Source organism: Podarcis tiliguerta, assembly GCF_965153285.1.
Source record: "Podarcis tiliguerta genome assembly, chromosome: 2".
NCBI lineage: Eukaryota > Metazoa > Chordata > Lepidosauria > Squamata > Lacertidae > Podarcis > Podarcis tiliguerta.
The window spans coordinates 14,886,135-14,913,471 of record NC_139535.1 but is presented as its reverse complement, the minus strand read 5'-3'; the positions used below and the strand labels follow the sequence as shown (position 1 = coordinate 14,913,471).

The 27,337-nt window shown below is 50.2% G+C and overlaps 2 protein-coding genes and 2 long non-coding RNA genes across 10 annotated transcripts in view; 1 reads left to right on the top strand and 3 right to left on the bottom strand.

Moving 5' to 3' along the window:
* The window catches only part of LOC310671164, a 33,080-nt gene extending 10,963 nt beyond the window's left edge, over positions 1–22,117 (bottom strand). Inside the window, exon 1 of the long non-coding RNA XR_014507848.1 lies at positions 21,721–22,117. This is a non-coding gene — a long non-coding RNA (uncharacterized lncRNA). The remainder of the gene's footprint in view (positions 1–21,720) is intronic.
* LOC310670884 (C-type lectin domain family 2 member D-like) overlaps positions 1–27,337 on the bottom strand; it is a 291,130-nt gene that overhangs the window by 248,751 nt on the left and 15,042 nt on the right. The window contains exon 1 of one of the 5 annotated variants that reach the window (XM_083426717.1): positions 10,488–10,570. The exons of 1 other annotated variant lie outside the window; for it this stretch is intronic. In XM_083426717.1, coding sequence (XP_083282843.1) covers positions 10,488–10,566 — 79 coding nt within the window. In that variant the 5' untranslated portion in view covers positions 10,567–10,570. Of the gene's footprint in view, positions 1–705; positions 875–10,487; positions 10,571–27,337 lie in introns of those variants that run through there. 3 more of the 5 variants (XM_083426713.1, XM_083426714.1, XM_083426712.1) reach the window with 3 other exon arrangements.
* LOC310671070 overlaps positions 5,549–27,337 on the top strand; it is a 38,979-nt gene continuing 17,190 nt past the window's right edge. Inside the window, exons 1-2 of one of the 2 annotated variants that reach the window (XR_014507740.1) lie at positions 5,549–5,695; positions 6,121–6,491. This is a non-coding gene — a long non-coding RNA (uncharacterized lncRNA). Of the gene's footprint in view, positions 5,696–6,096; positions 6,492–27,337 lie in introns of those variants that run through there. The other variant, XR_014507741.1, reaches the window with a different exon arrangement.
* LOC310670895 (C-type lectin domain family 2 member B-like) overlaps positions 26,577–27,337 on the bottom strand; it is a 58,830-nt gene continuing 58,069 nt past the window's right edge. For both annotated transcript variants that reach the window (XM_083426743.1, XM_083426742.1), the window contains one exon: positions 26,577–26,716. In XM_083426743.1, the coding sequence (XP_083282869.1) occupies positions 26,584–26,716 (133 nt within the window). In that variant the 3' untranslated portion in view covers positions 26,577–26,583. The remainder of the gene's footprint in view (positions 26,717–27,337) is intronic.

Sequence of the window (27,337 nt, the reverse complement as noted above, 5' to 3'; positions counted from 1 at the left end):
GGGTTCTCCTTGCACAAGGGAACATTCTCCCCCTCTCCTCCCTCACGACCCCCAGAGGGATTCTAGGAGTCTCCCCAATCAAACAAAGCCGTCCTTATATTATTGTAGAAATGTTTTTTCTTCAGCCGTCAACTCTTCCTCCTCCCCTCCTCCTTTCCCCAATCTCCCTCTCCCTTTCCTCCCCCTCCCCATATCCCCCCCCTCTATACATTGTAGAATTTTTTCTATTTTGGCAGAACCACAAATTTTGGTCTGAGGATTTGCGCTTTCCCCTCTGGGTTTCCTTAAAACAATAAAAACAAAAAGCCACCTTTTGGAATAAGTCTTCTCTGTCCTGCCCTGTTACTGTATTTATTTTCCCCGATTTCAACTATAAATTGGTGCTTTTCTTGAGTCAAAATGAGAGTGAACCCCTAAATATATTTTTTAGAAAAAGAGCACTGCTTATATTATTTTAGAAATGTTTTTTCTTCAGCCCCAAACCCTCTCCCCCTTCCTCCTCTCCTTCTCCTTTCCCCAGTCTCCCTCCCCATCTCCCCTTCTCCCCCTTCCTCCTCTCCTTCTCCTTTCCCCAGTCTCCCTCCCCTTCTCCCCCTTCCTCCTCTCCTTCTCCTTTCCCCAGTCTCCTGCCTCATCTCACCCTCTCCCTTTCCTCCCCCTCCCAATATTTCTCCCTCCTCCAATATATTATAGAATTCTGTTTACCTTCTGGCAGAATCAATCCAGCGCCAGGTTCTGCAGTGCAGAAACAAGTATTTGCTGCCTGCCAAGCCCACAAGAAGCAAAATAGAAACTGTTTTCAAAACGACTGGTTCCTGGTATTCATCTCCTCTTCCTCCCCCTGACCCGCCTCCTCGTTCTCTCCGGATAAGTCTAGTCAACAGTTTCTGACTCCAACCCCCCCCCCAGCCTTTAATCTCACCCTCCCCAGCCTGAATCTAGAGATTGTTTCAGTTGACCAAGGTCTTCTCCCCTGCTTCAGAGAACAGTGCAACCCTGTTAGAGGCTGAAGACATTCTTGGCCACAAAGTGTATGATTTAAAATCAACCCCACAAACAAAGGGCAGAACCTCCCAGTGGGGAATGTGATCACCCTCAATGTGCAGAAGGAGAAACAGCTGCTGAAGTCCTGGTGCCAGTTGGCAACTTGGCGATTGCTGAGTTTTGAGACTAACAAGTGACAAGCTTGCTTGAAGCAAGATAGGTATTATAGTAAAAGAAAATTAAAAGTGTTATAGTGGCAGGAAAATGCCTGTGGAAAGTTGAAAAGAGCATTGCAAAAGACAATTAGATTTAAAAAGTAATGAAAGATCTTGATATTTTGGAGGCAGCCAATGCAAGGTCTCACAAAAGATGGCAAGCATTTAGGTGCCCAAAATCTGCTCCATAAAAAATGGTTAAGTAGCAGAAAGCAATAAGAATTCATTATTTTTTGAAAGTAACAAACCTAACCTACTCATGCACAGAAGAGTCTCTGCTTTCCCCAACCTGGGAATCATATAATTCGTACAACAATTGATTGTGAAAAACCTCAGAGCGATTTACAAAAAGATAAAAGAATAAAATTGAGAAAAAACACAACCCTAATTTAAAACATACAAAAGTAAAAATATTAAAGCAGATTATAATTATGTCAACTTTCTAAGCAACTGGTAGGCTTATGTACACTAAGGTGCCACTGGAAGGATTTTTTTTATTTTGTTTTAACTACGATCTTATCACTTCTGCTTCTGCTCATTCTGCTGAGTTGGATCGTTGACTTTTGCCTCAACATAGAACAAACAGCCTAAAGATCAACTTAGCCAGGAGCCTGAAAACGCTGTTTCGAACTCGTTAATCTTAGCAAATATTTATCAAGTAAACATTAAGCTTTCAACCGAAAATACAGTTTAAGTCAGTACAAAAGTGCTAGGGTTTTTCCATGCGGGAAACTTTCCAGGACACTCATAAGCAGTGCTTTTTTTCCTGGGGGGACACATACCCCTAAACATTTTGTGGATCTAAGTTTGGCCTCATTGAGAGGCAGTATTTCAATATGAGTAGGAAAGTGACAGTACCCTTGAACATTTTTTAAGAAACTCAGCACTGCTCATAAGCATACTTAAAAGGTAAAGGACCCCTGACAGTTAAGTCCAGTTGTGGACGACTCTGGGGTTGCGGCACTCATTTCGCTTTTATGGCCGAGGGAGCCGGTGTTTTTCCTCAGACAGTTTTTCCGGGTCATATGGCCAGCATGACTAAGCCACTTCTGGCGAACCAGAGCAGCGCACGGAAATGCCGTTTACCTTCCCACCGGAGCAGTACCTATTTACCAGTATCTACTTGCACTTTGACGTGCTTTCAAACTGCTAGGTGGGCAGGAGCCGGGACCGAGCAACGGGAGCTCACCCCATCACAGGGATTCGAACCGCAACCTTCCGATCGGCAAGCCCTAGGCTCAGTGGTTTAGACCACAGCGCCACCCGCATACCTCATGAGCATACTTACTCAGCAGCATTTTTGCTTGAGTAGTACCTGTGTAGTTATTCTGGCTCAGCACTGCTCTGGAAAGGTGAAACACAGTGGGCAGAATTGGGTATGTGTCAAGGTGATCATTCCATCAGCACAAACATTTTCAGATGGAATTCCCCCTCCCCAGATGGAAATATCTCCCCATGCACAATGTTCTAGTGTTCTCTTGACACCTCAGAAATGATTTGGAGGGGGGGGCATGTGGAAAGAAAATGCCTACAGCGGTACCTCGGGTTAAGAACTTAATTTGTTCTGGAGGTCCGTTCTTAACCTGAAGCTGTTCTTAACCTGAGGTACCACTTTAGCTAATGGGATTTTTGCATTCTACACGAAATGTCCAGGTTTAGGGATATACCACACACACACACACACACACACACACACACACACATATATATATGGGTTCTTTTCAGGGGCAGGCACATGCCACTGAAGAGTGGAAGAGGGCAAGCGCTTTTCAGGGCCTGCCACTCTCCACCCTCTTCACGCACCGCCTGGAAGTGCCACAACGGGGTCTGCAACTCCACCACTGCCAGTGCTGCCATTTTGCCATCAGCACCAAGCCTCCAAGCCACCAAATTGCCCGGCATGTGCCACTTCTATCAAGCCGGTGGAGACCTTGCCGTACCCTTCTCCCGACACTCCCAGAGGGCAGTGAAGGAGGATGACTGGAGAAAGGTAGGTTAGGTGGGGCAGGGAGGGTGCGGGGGACAGAGATGTGGGATGGGGAGGGGAGGGGGAGTGCCCCGAATGCATCTGGGTTTTTGCAGCTCAGAAGATGGGAACCCTAACATAGGTTTCTCAACACCTGCAATCCAAGCCCAGGAAGAAAATCACGCATCATTGCATGAACTGGTTCTGAAATCATGCTTCTATTTTCATCCTTCTCTTTCAGCTGGGCTGACGAGATTATGCGCACCACCTGGAGTACATCAATGTTAGTTTTGATCTCTTTGTTCCCAGACATCTGTTTAATTTTGAGGTGGGTAGTCTTATCAATGCTAACATCATGTGAACATAAAGCAGCTTTTACTCTGTTTGGTAATGCTTCATATGTAGACACAGGAGAGAATAAATACTCAACTAAGCCTCCCCCAACCCCATGTTGCTGGGAGAGATAATGAAGGGAAAATATTACACACCCCTCCTGACATTAACTCCTCTCCTGATTCTCATCATTTTGTGATAATGATACCATCTAGTAATACTGAGAAACCAGTCTTATAACTGATTACAATAAGTAGGACTGGTTTCTCGGCAGCCTTATGAACGCATCATGTATTTTTGAATCTATAATGTGATTATTATTTTTAATTATAAATTTTTATTAGTTTTCAGTTTTGTTGTTGTTGTTGTTGTTTAGTCGTTTAGTCGTGTCCGACTCTTCGTGACCCCATGGACCAGAGCACTCCTATCTTCCACTGCCTCCCACAGTTTGGTCAGACTCATGTTTGTAGCTTTGAGAACACTGTCCAACCATCTCGTCCTCTGTCGTCCCCTTCTCCTTGTGCTTTCCCAGCATCAGGGTCTTTTCCAGGGAGTCTTCTCTTCTCATGAGGTGGCCAAAGTATTGGAGCCTCAGCTTCAGGATCTGTCCTTCCAGTGAGCACTCAGGGCTGACTTCCTTAAGAATGGATGCGTTTGATCTTCTTGCAGTCCATGGGACTCTCAAGAGTCTCCTCCAGCACCATAATTCAAAAGCATCAATTCTTCAGCGATCAGTCTTCTTTATGGTCCAGCTCTCACTTCAATTACATTCCAATAATAGCCTCATTATAACAGTACCAATTTATAATACAATTATTAATGCTAATTGTTCAAACTTTGCACAAAGACTGTAATTTTATAAACATCTCTAACGTTTATTCTTAATTGCCTTGTCTCCAAAAAAACAAAAACAAAACCGCTATGTAAAAATCGCATAGAAATCCTTTCTGCTCGCTGGCGTTGCATGATTATAACGCATTCAAAACATTGTTTTGACTAATGTAGCTGAGTCCTTGGTCTCTTCAAAACTCTTAGCAGTTTTGTACAGCCTAATTTCCAGCCGGTGGTGGGTGCAGGACGCCCCGGGTGTCACCACTGAGGGGAGTGACAAAATGCTGGGCAGCACTCACTGCGGGGTTAGGGCTACAGCTTAGGGCTCCACTCTCTTGGGGGGCCCCGAAAATTTAAAGGGGGAAAAACTGGGTATACTTTGGTAAAATACATATTTTGTTATGTGCAAATGGCTTTGGATACCTATTATCTATAAATTGCCATATAGCATATATTCAACACAAAAAACAGCAACAATTTGTTGCTGACAAAGGATCGCTGGACATATAAAGGGCCCCATTACCTTTAGTAGCTTAGGGCCTCATCAAACCCAAATCCGGCCCTGCTTATGGCATATATGCCTTATGCCTTATGGCATATATGTCTAATGCCCCATTACCTTCAGTAGCTTAGGGGCTCATCAAACCCAAATCCGGCCCTGCTTATGGCATATATGCCTTATGCCTTATGGCATATATGTCTAATGCCCCATTACCTTCAGTAGCTTAGGGGCTCATCAAACCTCAATCCGGCCCTGCTTGCAGCAAGCCAAATGTTTATTCTGGAACTGCTGTTAGTTTGTTTGAAGCCAACAGGGCAAGCCAGAACAAACAGGGGTGGAATTTTGCTCATCCCCTTTCCTTCTTTTTTCTTTGTCTCACCTTCCCCTCTGGCTTGGCATGAGGGCTGCTCCTGGGAGCCAAATCCTTTTGGGCCTCCTAAATATTTTTAGGGGGTCGGGACCAGGTCCTCCAATGTCCCAAAAGTGTGGAAGCAAATCACGGAGGGGCTGAAACACTGCTTGATTATAAAAAAGAAAAACCCTGAGAGCGGTTTACAAAAAGATAAAACAATCAAAACGGGGGGGGGGGGGGACGGGACAGGACGGACAGCCCTCATTTAAAACATATAAAAGTTAAAACAATAAAGCAGATGATAATTACATAACCTTTCTAACCAACTGCTTTTAGCTGGCGCCAAATTGAAGCCAACCGGGAAGCCAGAACTAAAAGGGGTGGGATTTCCTTCCTTGCCTCTCCTTTCATTCTTCTTTGTCCTGAATTCCCCTCTGGTTCAGGATGAGGACTGTTTATTAAGCTGAGCTTCATAAGAATATAAGAACATCAGAAGATCCTGGCTGGATCAGGTCAAGGGCATATGGAGTCCAGGACCCTGTTTTCACAGCAGCCACCCAGATGCCTGTGGGAAACTCACAAGAGCTCTCTGCCCGTCTGCAGATGTACTTTGATAAAATACATATTTTGTTATGAGCAAATGGCTTTAGATACCTATTAGGTCCATAAATTACCATGCAGCCTATATTCAACACAAAAAACAGCAACAATTTGTTGTTGACAAAGGACAGCTGGACATATAACGGGCCCCATTACCTCCAGTAGCTTAGGGCCTCATCAAACCCAAATATGGCCCTGCTTATGGCATATATGTCTAATGCCCCATCACCTTCAGTAGTTTAGGGCCTCATCAAACCTAAATCCAGCCCTGCTTGCAGCAAGCCAAATGTTTATTCTGGAACAGGACAAGAACAACAGAAGATCCTGGCTGGATCAGGCCAAGGGCATATGGAGTCCAGCACCCTGTTCTCACAGGGGCCACCCAGATGCCTGAGGAAAACTCACAAGAGCTCTCTGCCCGTCTGCAGTTTCCAGAAACTCAGAAGGAGGCAAAGCACAGACCTCATGGCTAGAAGCTCTCAATAGCCCTCTCCCCAATGAATCTTTCTCGCCCTCTTTTGAAGCCATCCAAGGGGGGATCATCACTGCCTCCTGGGCGAAAGAGCGCCATAGTTTAACCATGCGCTGGATGAAGACGAACTTTGTTTCCTCCTGAATTTTCCAATGTTCAGCTTCCATGGATGTTTCCGTGGAGTTCTGGTGTTATGAGAGAGGGAGAAAAACTTCTCTCTCTCCACTTTCTATGAGGCTCATTCTATCTTGTATACCCAGACAGATGGGCGGGGTATAAATAATAAATTATTATTAGTAGTAGTATTAGTATTATTATTATTACTACCTCCTTTTGGGTTCAATCCAGCAGCCAGTTTCTGCAGTTTCTGATGTTGGCAAAGCCTTCAAGAAGCAGAACAGGATGAATGTTTTTAATAATAAATTTTATTAGTTTTCAATTACAGTCCAATAATAGCCTCATTATAACAATACCAATTTATAATACAATTATTAATACTAATCGTTCAAATGCAAAATTGTATAATTTAGATAAACTGGGGCCCCGCGTGCTAGATTGTTTGATGATTTTCTTTATTTCTGCATTCCAAAATCTTATTAGTTTTAATTACATTCTGGTCATAATAATAATAATAATAACAATCCCATATAATGTGATTTTGAATCATGTGAAACCAGCAGGACTCCAACATTTTGAGAGGGCAAATTGGGATACACCACACCATCTCACCACCCCATTGCTCACGCCCACCACCGCCCACCCCTCCCTTCCCTCCCTCCTCCTTCACACCTTTGCTGTGCTCCTCCTCTGTGGCTGCAACCTCCTCCTCCACTGCTGTGGTCTCCTCCGCCTCCCAGAGGCGCTTTGGCACGACCCTTTGATGATCGCCAAAGCAATCCCAGAAGGTGGTCTGGTGCTCATCCGCAGGGTCAGACACAGCCTTGCTGACTCGTGCCAAGGTGCTAGTCTTCATGGGATATTGCGGGATCCAAACAGAAGCTGGGATTGGCTTCTGTGATCCACAATATCCAGCTCAAAATGTGTCAGTTGTGGGGTAAAAGGTAAAAGGTAAAGGACCCCTGGATGGTTAAGTCCAGTCAAAGGCGGCTATGGGGTTGCAGCGCTCATCAACACTAGGGCTCTCCCAGTTTGTTTCAGGCCCCACACATCAAGCAGGCCACACGCTGGATTTGATCTTTGGTGTAGGTATAGATGTGATCATGTCTCCTTTGATGAAGGTGCCATGGTCTGATCACTACGCTCTGAATGCCAGGATTGACTTTCCACTCCCACCCTGCTTAGGTGGCAAGCCGATTTGGGCTCGCCCGCAGAGGCTGATGGACCCTGATAGATTCCACCAAGCCTTGCGGGACCTTGCTCCCCCTGGCGACTCATTGACTGAGCTTGTTGAGGGCTGGAATATCCAGCTCCTGGCAGCCATCGATGAGATCACACCTAAGCGCCCTCTGCGACCCTGCAGAAACCGGGCTCCCTGGTTTACCGAGGAGATTCGGAAAATGAAGCTGGACCTCAGACGGCTAGAGCGAGTATGGCGGGGTGCCCGCGACGGAGCCACAAGAACATCTTATAGGGTTTTTATGAAAACCTACGAGATGGCAGTGAAGGCCTCTAAGAAGTCTTACTTCTCGGCCTCCATTGCATCCGCTTGCTCTCACCTGGCGCAATTATTTAGTATAATTAGGTCTTTAACGTCCCTCGAGGGACAGCCAAATTTAAATAACAATTGACACACAGCTGTGAGGCATTTGCGAGCTTTTTTGCAGAGAAGGTCCTGTTGCTCCGCCATGACCTTCCTGCCAATTTGGATACAATAACGGAACTGGAGGCCCCTCAACTGTCCTTGGGTCCAGTATTGGACCACTTTGACCGGATATCCCCAGCCGATGTGGACAGACTCCTCCGAGCTGGAAAGCCCACCACCTGTCCTCTTGACCCGTGCCCGTCCTGGCTGATTAGAGCGTGTCCAGATGAGGTGCGGGCCCCTCTGGGGGATATAATCAATTTGTCCCTTGGCACCGGGACATTCCCAGGGGAACTGAAGGAGGCAGTGGTGCGCCCGCTCTTAAAGAAAACATCATTAGATCCTTTAGATCTATCCAATTACCACCCGGTTTTGAATCTTCCGTTCCTGGGTAAGGTGATTGAGAGAGCGGTTGCTGAACAGCTTGGTGGGTTTCTGGATGAAACATCGGCTCTGGATCCATTCCAATCCAGCTTCTGCGCTGGTCATGGGACCGAGACGACTCTGGTCGCCCTAACAGATGATCTCCGCAGGCAGCTGGATCGAGGCAGGTCGGAGTTGCTGATTCTTCTAGACCTGTCAGCAGCCTTCGACATAGTCGATCACGAACTCCTGGACCACCACCTTGCCGATGTGGGGATCCAGGGCACAGTCCTTCAATGGCTGCGCTTGTTTCTCTCTGGTCGGGGACAGAGGGTGGTGCTTGGTGGGGAATTGTCATCGCACCACTCCTTGGTGTGTGGAGTGCCTCAGGGTGTGATACTCTCCCCAATGCTTTTCAACATCTTTATGCGCCCCCTCGCCCAGTTTGTCCGGAGTTTTGGGTTGGGCTGCCATCAGTATGCTGATGACACCCAACTCTATCTGTTGATGGATGGCCATCCTGACTTGGCCCCAGATACACTGATCAAATGTTTGGAAGCTGTGGCTGGATGGTTATGTGGGAGCCGGTTGAAGTTAAATCCTTCGAAGACAGAGGTCCTTTGGCTGGGAGGGGACGATATGGGATTGGGGGGGCAACTCCCATCTCTTGCGGGGGCGCAATTAGTGCCAGTGTTGTCCGTTAAGAGTTTGGGTGTAATCTTCGACACCTCCCTTTCCATGGAGGCGCAGATTGCAGCTATAACAAAGGCGGCATTTTTTCATCTCCGCCAAGCTAAGCAGCTGGCTCCTTCCCTCTCTCGCCCTGACCTAGCCACTGTGATCCATGTGACGGTCACCTCCAGACTGGATTATTGTAACTCGCTCTACGTGGGGCTGCCCTTGAGACTGACCCAGAAACTCAAGCGGGTGCAGAATGCCGCAGCGAGACTCCTTACAGGGTCCTCTCTGCGAGATCACATTCACCCGGTGCTATACCAGCTGCACTGGCTCCCGGTGGAGTATAGGATCAGGTTTAAGGTGCTGGTTTTAAACTTCAAAGCCCTATATGGCCTAGGACCCTCGTACCTACGGGACCGCCTCTCCTGGTATGTCCCACAGAGGAACTTACGGTCTTCAAACAAAAACATCTTGGAGGTCCCAGACCACAGAGAGGTTAGGCTGGCCTCAATCAGAGCCAGGGTTTTTTCAGCTGTAGCTCCGATCTGGTGGAACACTCTGTCACAAGAGACTAGGGCCCTGCGGGACTTGCAGGACATCTTTCTGCAGGGTCTGCTAGACAGAGCTGGGCACAGCCTGACCCCCTCCCTTGGCAATCCTCATGGAACTCTAGCCGAATGGTTGCCATTAATTTGATTTGAATTAATTTTATAATGAAATGGTTTTAGAATGTTGTATTATTTTATTGATGTTAGCCGCCCTGAGCCCAGCTTCGGCTGGGGAGGGTGGGATATAAATAAAAATTTATTATTATTATTTATTACTTTGATGCTCGCCAAAACACTCCCTCTGACCAAACTGCGGGAGGCAGTGGAAGATAGGAGTGCCTGGCCTGACTCATGCAAGGTGCTAGTCTTCATGGGATATTCCGGGATCCAAACAGAAGCTGGTATTGGCTTCTGTGATCCACAATATCCAGCTCAAAATGTGTCAGTTGTGGGGTAAAAGGTAAAAGGTAAAAGGTAAAGGACCCCTAGATGGTTAAGTCCAATCAAAGGCATGGAGCTGCCCAGGACACAGAGCAGCTTCTCTTGTGGCTCAGCCATAGATCGTCAGCCTCAATTGACTATCCATGAAATACACAGCCAGGGTCTAGTTGACTCTCCCTGAGATAGGCCTTTGATTAGAATTGTATCGTACAATTTAAATCACTTGAAATTGTGTGTGTATTGTGTGTGTGTATTGTATGTGCATATTGGTCTATTATTACAGTACATGAAGTCTACCTTGACTGAATGTGGGCCTCCATCCGCAACTGCTTCCAGGTTACCAATAAAGCTATTCAAGCTGCTGAGGAGAGGAGATCTGTGAGAGCAGGTGGCCTGTTGATAACCTGGCAGAAGTTACAGCAAAATGGCTCTTCACTTACCTGATAAAGCAGTTCTGCTGCTGCTGCTGCTGAGTTCGCGAATGATCAGAATGACATTAAGCACCAAGCTCACAATCATTCTTTTAAAAAAACCTAACCCTGTTTCTATTTTCAGAGCTTTCTTTCTCTCTTAACACACACAAATGGTCAAAAGAAAGTATGCCCCGGTCCCTGGTGGAGCATCCCTCACTGCTGTAATCCTCCTTCCCAGGCCCCAAAGGAAAAGGGGGAGATGCTGCTGCTCCCACTATCAAGCTCAGCATGACTTTCTTCACTCTCTCCACTTTGATGCTACTCATCCATGTTTGGAGGATTCAAATGCATACAACCAGCTTATTGTACATTTTGGGAACATTCATGCTTTCTATTAAGAACATGAAAAAATAGTTGTAACAGACTTCAGTCCAGATGTACCTTTTTCTTCCACAGATTTCCAGAACCAAACTATGCTGAAGGAAACTCTTGTGCCGCCATAAAATATAAAGTCACCTCTGAACGCTGCAGTACTGTATTTAGGTGGATTTGCCAGAAAGACCCTCTCCTACTCTGATATTTTAGTTTGATAAATGCAATAATTATGTGAGTTTTTGTTATTTGCCAGGAACACACAATAAAAATGTCATTGAGTCACTGAGCAGATTATGTAAAGGTATTATTCTGCTGTCATCAAAATACCTCTTTGTGAATTCCAGAGGCAGCACACCTAACATGAAATTCTAAGTCAATTTATTTTGGTTACTAAAAGATTAGTTTTAAGTCACAATTGAGGATCAGCTGTAGAATTTGACAGTGCAAAATAATAATAAACAGGGAGGGTGCCACTGCTGAGAAAGCCCTCTGGCTGGTTCCCTGTAACTGCACTTCTCGCAGGGAGGGAACTGCTAGAAGGCCCTTGGAGCTGAATTTCATTGTCCGAGCTGAATGATGGGGGTGGAGACATCTCAAGGAATGGGTGCAGCTGTGTCAGGCTTCAGGGAATTGGCTTCCTCGCCCCCCCCCCGGCAGTAGATAAACAGAACAAAGAGAAAGGAGTCTCTTAGCAGTTAGAAACTTTAATGATCACAGTGAGAGAACAAAGAATCCATTCCTAGGAATGAAGGTGCTCCCAATTAAGGGTCCCTCCCACTTCCTCCCTAGTCACCCACGTCACTACCATGTCTTGCATCCTGTTCTTGGAACCACTGTGCTTTCTGTGCTGCCACCTTATCTGCTCTTCTTGACCTTGGGCTGAGCGAATGAATGCTTTCAAGCGACAGTGAATCTGTTAGCTCTCTTTCTCCCAGTGCTTCTTCTCCTAGCTGTTCCCCATCCAGTATTTCCCAGCTTCTGCCTTCTGAACTATGTCCCTCTGCAAACCACCGTTCCAAATCTATACTGTCCACCTGCTTCTGGGAAGATTCAGGAGCAACGGGAGGGGGGGATCCCACCATTCCTCCTCAGCACAGTCCCTGGCAAGCTGGTGCACTAGATTTAACTGTGCAAATGCACTTCTGGCCACCACAGAGACCTGGGCATCGAGGCACAAGGCTGAGTCCAGGAAGTTGCATATCTATATGCAGATGACACCCAGATCTGTCTTTCTGTTCCATCTGAATGAGGAGAAGCAGCTGAGATGTTAGACTAGCACTTGAAGGTGGTGATGGGCTGGATGTGGGCCAATAAACTGAAGCGGAATCCTGAAAAGATGTGTGTCCCAGGTCTCAGGTCCAGGAGGTGGGACAATCTTGGTGTGCTAGCTATGATCCCTCTTGGATGGTGATGACTTGGCCAATGTACTCCATGCTCTGATAGATTTCAGAAGGGATTATTGCAATGCACTGTATGTGGGGCTGCCTTTGAAGACGATGACTCAGAAACTTCTGTTGGTCCAACGTGCAGCAGCCAGAATTCTGGCTGTGGTTCAGTATGGATCTCATAGGATCTATGGTGATGTAACTTCATAGCGTCACTCAGAAATCTTGCCACATTTTCCACAACGTCATTCCTACAGTTGTTCAGCAGATAAGATACCCTGGAAGAGTCATTGTGCTAAATCCCCTCCTTCAGTAAGGGGGCCAAATACTTATCACACATTTTTGCATAAAATGGGCAATAAAATGAAATGTGTGTGATGTTTTGTGCCACAGGCGTGATCAGTAGGAGTTAGAGGTCTATTCAGTGCACATCAAGTCAGAGCAGTAGCGAGGTGATGTTGCGCCCCCTGGTGCATTGGGAGTTAGGCCCTTAGCTGTGACACCACCAAGGAGAAGGACCCCTCCCTGTAGCCACCTTTCTTGACACAGGGTGGGCATGCCAGCAGAGTATCCAAATTCAGATCCTAAGGCACAGGCAGGCTAGAACAGGTGCACGTGTTCTTTTTTTTGGTAGTCTCTGAACTTTTTGTACCCAGCTGTTGGAAAGCGTCATACTGAGCTGCTTGGCATGCTGATTTAGCTGAAAACTCTTTTCATGGCAACAGCAGAATAGCACAAAGACCTTTTATAAAGTCAAAAATACAATGAAGAATTCTGGATAGCTCCAAGGCTTGCCACAATTTTGTGACATTCTGGTTGGTCCTAATACAGGTTATTTACCTAACACTGCATTTTGGAGGCTTTTAAAAAACTAAAAATGAACCAACAGGGCTCCCTATGCTTTTTTAATGTGTCGTCCCCCTCACCCCACCCGCGTCAAGGCTATGCAAGGATAAACTCTGCCAGTGGAATTTCCACCTGTCCTGCCGTAGTTAAAAGGCAAAGAAGCCTGGATGGCGGGGCAGAGGCTGTTGGGGGAGAAGATGGGGCGGCAGAACACAAGAAAGGAGGTGCACATATACGTGCTCAGCCTCAGGATCGTGGGATTTTGGGGGGCAAAAGATTCCTAGCACTGCAAGTGGGTTGGACTAGATGACCCTTGTTAATGGAGGAATCCGAGGGCTCCCTTGGACAAAAACAAAGACACCAACCAGGACAATTTGGAGCAAAACAGCAGCCTGTAGGCTTGGCCTTTATTGGAAACTGTCGCGACAGGAGTCCCACCCACAACAAGATGAAGCAAGATGGAAGTCCCGAAGAAAAGAAGACTCCAACTTTTATTAGCTACTAATCCCCTATGCCACACCCCTTAGACTACATTACAACTACATCATTGATACATCACAAAAAGGAGGGGTCGAGGGAGGAGTGGTGGAACCTGGCTGGTTCCTCCTTTCCCTCTCCCCATGAGTCATTTCCAGAGGACAAAGGGGAGTTGGCAGTTTCCTGCTTCCAGAGGGAAGATCTGATCATTGTCCTTTGTTTCAGTCCATGTAGAATCCACTCCCATATTGAAGTCCTTTGTGACCCTGATGGTCATCTGTCAGAGACCATCAAGGTTGTCATGCCAATTGGGTAGGACTCCCGAGTACGTGTTGGTACGCTTAAGGGATTATGGCCGTCCTGTATCAAACCACCCCCCTTTGATAGCCCTTCCCTCATGGAGCAGAATAAAAGTGGTCCGGTGCAAATCCATTGTATGGTTGATTTACTATGAATTTATAACAGAAACCCTTCAGAACTTTAAAGCACTTTCACTTGTCGGAAGCATCTTGATACATTTTGATTGGATTAGTGACGGACAATTAAATCCGGAAGCATTGCATTAACAGCTGTCAGAACCATTGAGAAATAGGTCCCGTCCCTGCAGTACCTGCGTAGCTGCCACAAGGGGCACTGTTTGGTAATGCTGATTGAATGAAGCGGTAGCCCATTCACCTAAGTTCAGGGAACCGGTCAACCGAGTCAAAGTATGGGGGGAAAGGGGGTTTTATAGAAGCGAGCTGTCAGTTCAAGCGCTTCCTTATTTACGGAAGGCTTTTCAGGAATGTCTCTCTAAAAGGGACATCCCCAGGGTCGGGAGTGGGTGAGAGGGGTGTGTGTGCGTTGTGCTTGTGCAGAACTGGATTGGGGGGGGGATCTCTCCTGCTACACCCTCATGGTTGCTTTACCACTCAACCATCCTATGAATTCCCACCAAGGCCCATTTGGGGGACGCCTTCCCACTTCCTCTGAAGCCACACAGCCGGCCTATTCAGCCGGCAGGGGCGGGGGGAAGGGAGCTGAGGAGGCTGGTGGGAGGAGACGCACTGCCACTGCTGCCAGCTGCTGAGCGAGCTTCTCTCACCACCTTCTGCCCCGTCGCCGTCCCCTCCTCTCCCTTCTCGGCTTCCCCAGCTGAGCCCTGCCTCTCAAGCCAGGCTGCGTGGAGGCAGAGCCCACTGGCACCATGTGCTGAAGGCGCTGGCTGCTGGCTAAGCCCAGCCACATCTCCCTCTTCCCCTTCCTCCTCTTCCTACTGCTGCGCTTGAGAGGGACCCAGCTGGGCCCTATGGCCACAGTGGCGGAGCGCCTGCCCGCCTGCCTTTGTCGCCTGCACAAAGGGACTTCTACTGGCTCTGCTCCTTGGTGGGCAGGAAGAATAAGAATAAGAATAAGAATAATTAAAAAAAATATTTGTACCCCACCCTCCCCGGCAGGGGCAGCTAACATCATAAAACTAACACAGTAAACAAAGAACAAGAACAGGCAATCAATTAATTAAAATACATCTTAAAATCACAGTGGTACCTTGGGTTAAGAACTTAATTCGTTCTGGAGGTCTGTTCTTAACCTGAAACTGTTCTTAACCTGAAGCCGCACTGTCAGGGGTTCAGGAGCAGAGTCACTGGAGAGGGAAGAAACAGAGAGCGAGGGGGAGGAGTCGGAAGGAAATGTCAGCGGCGACAGTAGTCCAAGATCTCTGAGTCTCTCCAGTGACTCGGAGGATTCACAGAAAGGGGCCCCCATGGTCAGGGCAAGGGGAGTGCCCAGGGGGACACCTCGGGAAGAAGGGGACTCAGAGAGTAGCAGCTGGAAATCCGGACCAGCGTCCCCCCCAGAGTGCAGTAGGGGGGAGGAGTCCAAGGCATCGGGATCAGGGAGCGCGCAGGCAGAGGGAGAACGTGAGGCAGGAGTGGCCACACCCTCGTCAGGGAGCGAGGAAACGGTCATCCGGAAAGTAAAACGCGCGCGCGCGCCAAGTTCAAATGTACAGGAGGGCGGCAAGGTGGGCAGCCCGGGTAAGGAGCCAGGTCCTAAAGCCCGCCGAAGAGAGGGGGAGGAGTCAGAGGGGTCTAGCTCCGCATCGGAAGAGTCCAGGAGGAATGAGACCCCGGGGGGTAGTAAGACCCAGAGGAAGAGAGAGAGAAGGAAGAGGTGGAGTAAGATTAGAGTCTTGAACTGGTGCACGGGGGGTGGAGATCCAGACAGAGCTTCGCCGGTCTAGAGTCCAGACGTAGGGCTGGGACGCTGAGACTTGTAAATGGAGACTATTCTTCAATAAAGACTTTGATACTGTACTATCGGCTAGCGTTGGTCCTTGGTGAGCTGGGACCCGGAGCCAGCCCTGACAGTAAGCTCTGTCTCTAATTTTAAAGTTTTGGCACCAAGAACCTCGCCACGTGAGTCGGCGCAGCGAGGACAGAGGAGGGGTGCTTACAGAGCTCACAAAACTCAGGCAAGATGACGACGGAAGAGAAGATAAAAGCCCTGCAAGAAGCGGTGACACAACTCAGCACTGAGGTAATTGCATCCAGGAAGAGAGAGGAGGAGATGGTTACCGCCTGCCGGGATCTCCAGGCCAGGTTGGACGTGCTTTCCAAAGAGGGGCAAACGGGAGCCAAGGCAGAAGGCATAGGTTTGGGGAGAAGGGGAGGAAGCCTTGTATCGCATTTCGACGGGAGTTTGCAGCAGTACCCCAACTTCAGAGCAGACCTGCTGTTTGCGCTGGATTTACTTGACAAAGACTTTAGAGATGAGAGAGAGAGAGTGGGGTTTATCTTGTCTCATTTGCATGGGGAAGCCAAAACGTGGCTGCGGAATCTATGGAGGGACAATGATCCAGCGCTCCAAGATGCGAAGGCTTTTATTAAAGCAATGGACTCATGCTTTTTATCAAAGGTAGACGTCGATATTGCCAGAAGGGACATACATGGACTTAAACAAGGCAAAGCCAGCGTGCGGCAGTACCATACTCGATTTTTCGGACTGGTTCATGCCCTGGGGTGGGAAAAAGATTCTGCGCCAGTCAGAGACCTCTTTTGGGAGGGGTTGAATGCAGAAGTAAAAGCGGAGATTGGAAGAGGGGAGAGACCAAGGAGCACCCAGCAGGTAGTCCAGAGGGCTCTGGAGATCGGGGTGCATCTGGAAGAACGTCCTTGCAACAGGGAGGAAGGGCGTTGGGGAAGGGCACCAGCCAGAGCACCTCCCTTCTTTCCCAGAGAAGCAGCGCGTGCGCACTCCACACCCTCGCAGGGAGGGGGAGAAGAGCCGATGGAGATAGGAGGTGCCAGGGCTCAGTCAGCTAACAGAGCCCTAACACCGGGAGCAGCCAAAACGAAGCCTCCTAGAGGGAACAGGAAGTGCTACATCTGCGACAGTGCTCAACACATGGCGAAAGAGTGTCCCCAGAGGCTCCACAAGCACACTGCAGCCTCCGCAACAGTCGCTGAAGCAGCTCAATTGAAAACGCAGCAACAGTTAAACGACAGAGTCTGGCTGGAGGAAGAGGCACTGGGGTCCAGTCAGACAAGTCAATGAAACAATCCCCAGCACTTTTGCAACCCACAGACCCCCTCCCACCCAAACCAGTGGTGCAGCTTACAGCGTCTCTCCAACTGCCCAATGGACGCACTCTGGAGGTGCCGATCACCATTGACTCCGGCAGCAACGCTGACTTTATGGGACTGGAATTCATTCAGCAGCACAATATACCACTGCTACCAGCCACGCTGCCCCTGAACGTTGTCACGGTGGATGGCAGAGACTTGTTAGGGGGGCAGGTGGTGCAACAAACGCAACCAATGGTGATGCGGATTGGAAATCACCGAGAAGTCATCAGCTTTAATGTCACACACCTGTCGGACACGCCGGTAGTCCTCGGCATGAGTTGGCTGCACAGGCACAGCCCAGCATTGGCGTGGTACCAACGCCAACTGACCTTCGGCTCCTCCTATTGCGCGGAACATTGCATCCTTCCTAGCCCGGAAGAAGGAGGGGACGACCCGCAGCTACAATTAGGCACGCTGCAAGCAGTGCCTCGCAAGTATGCAGCGTTTTTGGAGGTTTTCTGCGAGAAGGAAGCGGACAAGCTGCCCCCTCACAGGCCCTATGACTGCAAGATTGACCTCCTGCCAGGAGCGACGCTGCCAGCCGGGAAACTGTATTCCATGTCTGAGGATGAGCTGCAGGAGCTCAAGGAGTTCATAGACCTCAACTTGAAGCGCGGTTTCATCCGGGAGTCGAAGGCAGCGGGGGGCAGTCCTGTATTCTTTGTGAAGAAGAGGGACACGCCCCAAAAAAGACTTGTGGTAGACTTCAGAATTTTAAATTCCAGAACCAAGCCCGCGGCCTTTCCCATGCCCAAGATAGATGACCTGCTGGCGACGGCGAGGAAAGGACGCGTTTTTACAAAGTTGGATCTGCGAGGGGCGTACAACCTGATTCGCATACGGGAAGGAGACGAGTGGAAGACTGCCATGTTCACGCCCCTGGGCACATATGAATACAGGGTTATGCCCTTCGGTTTACAAAATGGCGCCCACTGTTTTCAAGCTTTCATGCATCACGTCCTGGCGGGTCTCCTCTACAAGACATGCGTCTGCTTCTTGGACGACATCCTGATATTCTCAGAATCGGAGGAGGCCCACGAAGGTGACGTCAAGGCAGTTCTGCAGAGACTGCAGGAGCATCGGCTGTATGCCAAGCTGGAGAAGTGCCAGTTCGACAGGACGGAGGTGGATTTCCTAGGCTACAAGCTGTCGGACAAGGGGCTTGCCATGGACAGCGCCAAGGTTCGCGCAGTGTTGGACTGGAAGAGCCCGCGCAATCGGAAGGAGGTCCAGCGGTTTGTGGGGTTCGCCAACTTTTACCGCAAGTTCATCAAGGGGTTCGCGATGCAGACGGCGGCCATTACTGACACGCTCAGCTCTAAGAAGAAGAAGTTCATCTGGACGGAGCAAGCGGAGCAGTCCTTTCAGAACCTTAAGCGTCTCTTCTCGTCCGAAGGGCAGCTACTGCATGTGAATCCCAGCAAACCGATGAGGGTTGAAACAGACGCCTCAGACAGAGCCGTGGGCGCCGTACTGTTGCAGGAGGACCCGCGTGGGGACTGGAGACCGTGTGCCTTCTACTCTAGGAAGCTCAGCAAGTCGGAGCAAAACTACACCATCTGGGACAGGGAGTTGCTGGCCATTCATGCAGCATTCAAGGCGTGGCGACACTTCCTCGTCGGGGCCAAGCACACCGTGCAGGTCCGCACGGATCATAAGAACCTGGAGTACTGGCGCACGGCAAGATTCCTAAACCAGCGGCACATCAGATGGGCGGAATTTTTCGCGGATTTCGACTTCAGGATAGAATACATCCCAGGCGACAACAACATCATGGCGGATGCACTGTCCAGGAAGCCGCAATACCTCGAAGAGGCGGCACCAGCAGCGGCCAAGCACATTTTCGCTCCGAAAGCGTGGGCGTGCGCTGCAGCAACCGTGGACTTGGAGGCGGTCCGTCGAGCACTGCAGAGGGACCCCTTTGCACAAGCCAAGATGGAGGAGGTGCACAAGGGCACGGTGAAGGACGACGAGTTCCAAGTACGAGACGGATTGCTCATCCGCAGAGGGGCCCTCTACGTACCGGGAGACGACCTCCGGGCGAAAGTACTGCAGCAGTTACACGACGCACCCACCGCCGGGCACTTTGGCAAGGAGAAGACGGCAGAACTCGTTGCCAGAGATTTTTGGTGGCCCAAGATGCGGGGGGAAGTCGCGGAGTACGTCTCGAGGTGCGACACCTGCCAAAGGGCCAAGTCAGTCCACAAACCTCCGGCGGGACTGCTCGAACCGCTGCAGACTCCGAGCGAGCCGTGGGAGAGGGTGGCCCTGGACTTTGTCACGGATTTACCCAGCTCAAGGGGTAAAACGGCAGTGCTAGTGGTGGTGGACATGTTCACTAAAATGGCCCACTTCATTCCGTGCGCGAAGGTCGCCACGGCAGAACAGACCGCCAAACTGTTCATAGACCACGTCTTCAGAGTGCATGGACTGCCACGGTCTATCTTGTCCGACAGGGGGCGCCAGTTCATTTCGAGCTTCTGGCAGAAGCTGATGGGTTTCCTGAACGTCAAGATCAACCTAGCGTCGGCGAGACACCCGCAGACCAATGGACAAGCGGAACGCGTCAACGCCGTCATGCAGCAGTACCTGAGATGCTACGCAAATCAGCAGCCGACGACATGGGTGGACTACCTGCCGCTCGCTGAGTTCGCTTACAACAACACGAAGCACGTGTCCACAGGGGTGACGCCGTTCTTCGCCAACAACGGGAGGCATCCCAGAACCTTCCCGGGATTAGAGAGACTGGGGGAGGGGGAGCCACAGGCAGCGGAAGTCTTGGCGGCGGAATTGCAGGAAGTCCACGAGCAGCTTAGGAGGCAGTTAGAGCTGGCAAAGCACGCATACAAACTGCAGGCTGACAAGCACAGGAGGGTTGGTGAAGACATACAGGTGGGAGACTGGGTGTGGTTAGCGGCCCACGCAGTGCCGACCAGATCCTTAGCTAAGAAGAAACTCGGACATAAGCAGCTAGGACCTTACCTAGTTGAGGCACAGATCAATCCGGTGGCCTTCCGGTTGACACTTCCGGAAGGATCCAGAATGCACCCAGTATTCCATAGGTCGGTGCTCACGCCCTACAAAGCACCTCACCGATTTCAGGCGCAGGGCACGGCACCAGACCGGTATGAGGAGATCCCCCCAAGGAGGGAGTCGCCAAGAAGGGAACCCATCAACCAGGTCACAGAGATTTTGGACTCGAGATGGGGGGAAGAGGGAGTAGAATATTTTCTCGCAAGGGAAGGTACCCCGGCCAGCGCCAACAGTTGGGTGCCGGACTATGCCCTGGACGAGCCTCTCCTCAAAGAGGAGTTTCATGCCTTGTTCCCACACAGGCCCATGCCAGCCGAGTATTTCGACGACTGGCTTTTCACACCCACGCTTTCTACCAGCACGTTCCAGGGATTTACCTCGGACGAAGAACCACCATTAGACACACGTTCACCGGAGGGCTCGCCCTCGGGGTTTGCCTCAGACCGCTCGTTTTGGTGGGACAATCGAGGAGAGGAGAGGTGGCTGAGGGGCCCTTGGCAGGCAACGGACCCAGAGGGGAACGAGGGTGAGAGGGACATGGACGTGATGGGGGAAGACGTTGGGTTCGAGCATGGCGGCACGGAGATGGAAGCAGAGGAGAACGAGGTCGGCGAAGACATGGAGGACGAGCCGGATTTCTCTAACTGGATGCACGCCACGGGGGACGAACTGTATCCACCATTCACCCCCACAACGACGGAGCACCCAGCACCCCCGCCGGAGGAAGGGGAGGGGGGAAGGGGGGGCTTCGAGGGGGGGATGGATGTCAGGGGTTCAGGAGCAGAGTCACTGGAGAGGGAAGAAACAGAGAGCGAGGGGGAGGAGTCGGAAGGAAATGTCAGCGGCGACAGTAGTCCAAGATCTCTGAGTCTCTCCAGTGACTCGGAGGATTCACAGAAAGGGGCCCCCATGGTCAGGGCAAGGGGAGTGCCCAGGGGGACACCTCGGGAAGAAGGGGACTCAGAGAGTAGCAGCTGGAAATCCGGACCAGCGTCCCCCCCAGAGTGCAGTAGGGGGGAGGAGTCCAAGGCATCGGGATCAGGAAGCGCGCAGGCAGAGGGAGAACGTGAGGCAGGAGTGGCCACACCCTCGTCAGGGAGCGAGGAAACGGTCATCCGGAAAGTAAAACGCGCGCGCGCGCCAAGTTCAAATGTACAGGAGGGCGGCAAGGTGGGCAGCCCGGGTAAGGAGCCAGGTCCTAAAGCCCGCCGAAGAGAGGGGGAGGAGTCAGAGGGGTCTAGCTCCGCATCGGAAGAGTCCAGGAGGAATGAGACCCCGGGGGGTAGTAAGACCCAGAGGAAGAGAGAGAGAAGGAAGAGGTGGAGTAAGATTAGAGTCTTGAACTGGTGCACGGGGGGTGGAGATCCAGACAGAGCTTCGCCGGTCTAGAGTCCAGACGTAGGGCTGGGACGCTGAGACTTGTAAATGGAGACTATTCTTCAATAAAGACTTTGATACTGTACTATCGGCTAGCGTTGGTCCTTGGTGAGCTGGGACCCGGAGCCAGCCCTGACACGCACGATTTCTGTTCTTAACCCAAGGTAATATTTCTGGGTTAGCGGAGTCTGTAACCTGAAGCATCTGTAACCTGAAGTGTAAGTAACCCGAGGTACCACTGTAGTTCAGTGCAAATTAAAATCTGGGCAGATGGCAGTCCACAGGTAAAACTGAGAGTGGTTAATATTCTACAGGGCCAAATGTTACCACAGGATAGCGGTGGCAAGCAAATTTTGTGCGCCCCCTCTCGCCTGCATCCCTGGTGGGGGCCCACCTCACCAACCCCTAGCTACGGCCCTGCATCCACTGATGATGATAATGATAAAAAAAAAAATTATTTGTACCCCGCCCTCCCTGGCCAGAGCTGGGCTCAGGGTTGCTACCATCATAAAACTAACATAGTATACAATGAACATATGAACATAAAAACAGGCAATAATTTTTATTTATTTTTTATAAATAATTTTTTATTAATTTACAACAAAACAAAACAGAACATACATTATTTTCACATTCAAATTTTTCCAAGTCTTTCTTTTTGGACTTCCTTTAGCTTTTCCGTAAATAATAATAATAATAATAATAATAATAATAATTTATTATTTGTACCCCGCCCATCTGGCTGGGTTTCCCCAGCCACTCTGGGCGGCTTCCATAGAAACAAAAAATACAGTAAAATATCACAGATTAAAAACTTCCCTGAACAGGGCTGCCTTAAGATGTCTTCTAAATGTCATGTAGTTATTTATCGGTTTATCGCTTTGACATCTAATGGGCCAAGGCCGTTTAGGGCTTTAAAGGTCAACACCAGCAGTTTGAATTGTGCTCGGAAACGTACTGGGAGCCAATGTAGGTCTTTCAAGACCGGTGTTATATGGTCTCGGCGGCCGCCCCCAGTCACCAGTCTAGCTGCCGCATTCTAGATTAGTTGTAGTTTCCGAGTCACCTTCAAAGGTAGCCCCACGTAGAGCGCATTGCAGTAGTCCAAGCGGGAGATAACCAGAGCATGCACCACTCTGGCGAGACAGTCCGCGGGCAGGTAGGGTCTCAGCCTGCGTACCAGGTGGAGTTGGTAGACAGCTGCCCTGGATACAGAATTGACCTGCGCCTCCATGGACAGCTGTGAGTCCAAAATGACTCCCAGGCTGCGCACCTGGTCCTTCATCGGCACAGTTACCCTATTCAGGACCAGGGAGTCTTCCACACCAGTCCGCCCCCTGTCCCCCAAAAACAGTACTTCTGTCTTGTCAGGATTCAACTTCAATTCATTAGCCGCCATCCATCCTCCAACCGCCTCCAGGCACTCACACAGGAACTTCACCGCCTTCACTGGTTCTGATTTGAAGGAGAGGTAGAGCTGGGTATCATCTGCATATTGATGGACACCCAGTCCAAACCCCCTGATGATCTCTCCCAGCGGCTTCATATAGATGTTAAAAAGCATGGGGGAGAGGACGGAACCCTGAGGCACCCCACAAGTGAGGGCCCAGGGGTCTGAACACTCATCCCCCACCACCACTTTCTGAACACAGCCCAGGAGGAAGGAGCGAAACCACTGTATAACAGTGCCCCCAGCTCCCAGCCCCTCTAGATGGTCCAGAAGGATGTTATGGTCGATTGTATCAAAGGCCGCTGAGAGATCCAGCAGAACCAGGAAACAACTCTCACCTTTGTCCCTAGCTCGCCGGAGATCATCAACCAGCGCGACCAAGACAGTTTCAGTCCCATGGTGAGGCCTGAATCCCGATTGGAAGGGATCCAAATGGTCCGCATCCTCCAGGCGTGCCTGGAGTTGTTCAGCAACCACGCGCTCAATCACGTTGCCCAAGAATGGAAGATTTGAGACTGGGCGATAGTTGGCCATACTGGCTGGGTCTAAAGATGGTTTTTAAAGAAGCGGTTTAATGACCGCCTCTTTCAGCGGATCTGGGAATGTTCCCTCACAGAGGGAAGCATTCACCACCCCGCAGAGCCCATCGCCCAGCCCTTCCCGGCTAGCTTTTATTAGCCAGGATGGGCAAGGATCAAGGAGACAGGTGGTTGGTTTCACACGTCCAAGCAGCCTGTCCACATCCTCGGGGGTAACAGATTTAAATTGATTCCATGCAACTTGACCAGACAGAGCTCTAGCACTCTCCCGCCCCGGCCCTGCTCCCACGGTGGTGTCTAGCTCCTTCCGAATATGAGTGATTTTATCTGAAAAAAACTTTGCAGAATCGTTGCAGGAGATCTTGGGGTCTTTACAAGGCCCCGGTGGTAAAGGTGGTTCCGTTAAATTGCGAACCACCTGAAAGAGTCTCCTGCTACTATTTTCTGCAGATGCAATAGAGGCGGTGAAGAAAGTCTTCTTCGCCGTCGCTATCGCCACTTGGTAGGCTCGACGTTGAGCTCTAACCTGTGTCCGGTCAGATTCGGAGTGAGTTTTCCGCCACCGACGCTCTAACCGTCTCAACGATTGTTTCATCGCCCTCAGCTCCGAAGAAAACCACGGGGCTGTCCGGGCTCCATGCAATCGGAGAGGGCGCTTCGGAGCCAGACAGTCGATAGCCCTGGTTAACTCCGCATTCCAGCGGGCCACCAGGGAATCAGCTGAAAGGCCATCAACATGGGCTAAAGCATCCCCTACCACTCTCTGAAAACCATTTGGATCCATTAAGTGGCCGGGGCGGACCATCCGAATTGGTCCCACCTCCCAGCAGATGGGAAGGGTCGCGGAGAAGTCCAGTTGCACCAGGAAGTGATCTGACCATGGCACTTCTTTTGTTTCACTTTTACTTAGTGTCAGATCACCCACGTCACTAGAGGTGAACACCAGGTCTAAGGCATGTCCATGACTATGAGTTGGGCCAAACTTGTTCAGGGACAGCCCCATGGAGGCCATGCTTTCCACGAAGTCCCGAGCAGCCCCTTGTAAGGTCGTGTCGGCATGGATGTTAAAATCCCCTAGGACAACCAAACTAGGTGTCTCCAGGAGAAAATCTGCCACGACCTGAAGCAGCTCGGACAGGGAATCCTTGGTGCAGCGGGGAGGTCGGTACACCAAAAGGAATCCTGTACTGCCCCTATTGCCCAACTTCCAGAACATGCACTCAGAGAACTGGATCTTCCCAGTAGGACGCCTGGTGCAAACTAGTGACTTCCTAAAAATCACTGCAACCCCCCCTCCCCGCCCACATGACCTGGGTTGCTGTGCGTAAGAGAAACCTGGTGGGCAAGCAGCAGCAAGGACAGGCCCATCTGCTTCCTCCAACCAGGTCTCTGTCACACATGCCAGGTCAAATTCTCCATCCACAATCAAGTCGTGGATGGCAGTGGTTTTATTCATCATTGACCTGGCATTGCACAGCAACACTTTCAGGTCATGTGGGTTTCCCTTGTTGATTCCAGTATCCATCCGGTCAAGGCCAGACCCGGAGGCAGGGATAGTCTTCAAACAACGACTAAACCTGCCTCCTCGGTAATGACATGGTCTGGTCTTAGCGTAACTCCGCCTCCTGCCCATGATCACCGAGATCGGATGTCCCAGTGCTTCCCCCCCTGTGGAACTTGTCCCAGCCATCCTATTGGCTGGGGAGCCACTCCCAGGCAGCCCTGATCCCGCCCCTTAAAAACAAAACACAAACTATACAGAATCAATAAAACAACTACAACAAAAAGGAACAGAACAATTATACTAAAATTAATCCCCAACCAACTATCCATCCCACCCACCCACCCCCAACAAAGGAAAAAAGAAAAAAAGGAATAAAAATTTAAATTGCCACCGACTGCTTGAGGACATTTTAAAGCACATTAACCACCTGGAACAGGGAAGCAATGGCAGAACACTTCCCACACTTCCCCAAAAGTTTGTTCCTAATAAGGGCCTGGGCCACGCCCCCTGGGCCAGTTGGAAAAGGCCCTGGAAGGGAGCAGGCCCTGCAGTCCTCACCCAGCCAATGGTCCGAGGCTTCCCCGCAGCAGGAGTCCCTTTATAGCCGGGAGAGAGGGCCTGGGCCACGCCCCCTGGGCCAGTTGGAAAAGGCCCTGGAAGGCAGCAGGCCCTGCAGTCCTCACCCAGCCAATGGTCCAAGGCCTCACTGCAGCAGGAGTCCCTTTATAGCCGGGAGAGAGGGCCTGGGCCACGCCCCCTGGGCCAGTTGGAAGAGGCCCTGGAAGGGAGCAGGCCCTGCAGTCCTCACCAAGCTGATGGTCCAAGGCCTCACTGCAGCAGGAGTCCCTTTATAGCCGGGAGAGAGGGCCTGGGCCACGCCCCCTGGGCCAGTTGGAGAAGGCCCTGGAAGGGAGCAGGCCCTGCAGTCCTCTCCCAGCCGATGGTCCGAGGCCTCACTCCAGCAGGAGTCCCTTTATAGCCGGGAGAGAGGGCCTGGGCCATGCCCCCTGGGCCAGTTGGAAGAGGCCCTGGAAGGGAGCAGGCCCTGCAGTCCTCACCAAGCTGATGGTCCTTTACCTTTACCTTTACGAAATCTTTCGTAAAGGTAAAGGTACCCCTGCCCGTACGGACCAGTCTTGACAGACTCTAGGGTTGTGCGCCCATCTCACTCAAGTGGCCGGGGGCCAGCGCTGTCCGGAGACACTTCCGGATCACGTGGCCAGCGTGACATCGCTGCTATATTGTCATTATTTAAATCTTTTTATCTCTCGTGTTTTCACAGTGCTCTTTTAAAACCTTCTAGCGTTATTTGACCTTCACTTATACTCTCCAGATATTCAACAAATTTTCTCCAGTTTTCTGTAAACTTTTGGTCTCTTAAGTATCTAATCTTTCCAGTCATTTTATCCAATTCAGCATAATCTAGCAGCTTCCTTCTCCATTCTTCCATTGTCGGTATTTCCTGTTGTTTCCATTTTTGTGCCAATAACACCCTTGCAGCTGTCACTGCGTATTGGACAGGCAATCAATTAATTATCTACTGTCCTTTCTGATTTGTGAACTGGTTTGCTGCAGATCCAGGGTTCTTCACGATGGCTGCTGGAGCTGGCAACACCTTCCTGGTTCATGTAAGCAGATTCTCCTCCTCCCCGAATTTCAAACCTAAAATTTCAAACAGAACATATGTTGAAATAATCATAACAATAATTTTATTATTAATATGCCAACCATCTGACTGGGTTGTTCCAGCCACTCCGACCAGCTCCCAACAAAATATTAGAAACATAATAAAACATCAAACATAAAACTCCCAATACAGGGTTGCCTTCAGAAGTCTTCTAAAGGTTGTACAGTTCTTCATTTCCTTGGCATCTAATGGGAGGACGTTCCACAGGGCAGGGGCCACTACCAAGAAGGCCCTATGCCTGGTTCTCTGTAACTTCACTTCTCGTAGTGAGGGAACCGCCAGAAGGCCCTCGGAGCTGGAGCTCGGTGTCTGGGCTGAACGATGGGGATGAAGATGCTCCTTCAGGTATACAGGGCCAAAGCTCTTTAGAGCTTTAAAGGTTAGCATCCTAGGTGCCAACTCCTAGGTGCCGAGATCCCTTTGGCCACCCAATAAAATATTTGAGGGGGCTGCCCCCCAAAGTTAATGGGCATTGCCACTCAAACGGTGTGCATGTGTTGCATCTTGTGATCAGTTACATGAGGCAGGTCCAAGCAGGAGATAACCAGAGCATGCAGCACTCTGGTGAGACAGTGCGCAGGCAGATGGGGTCTCAG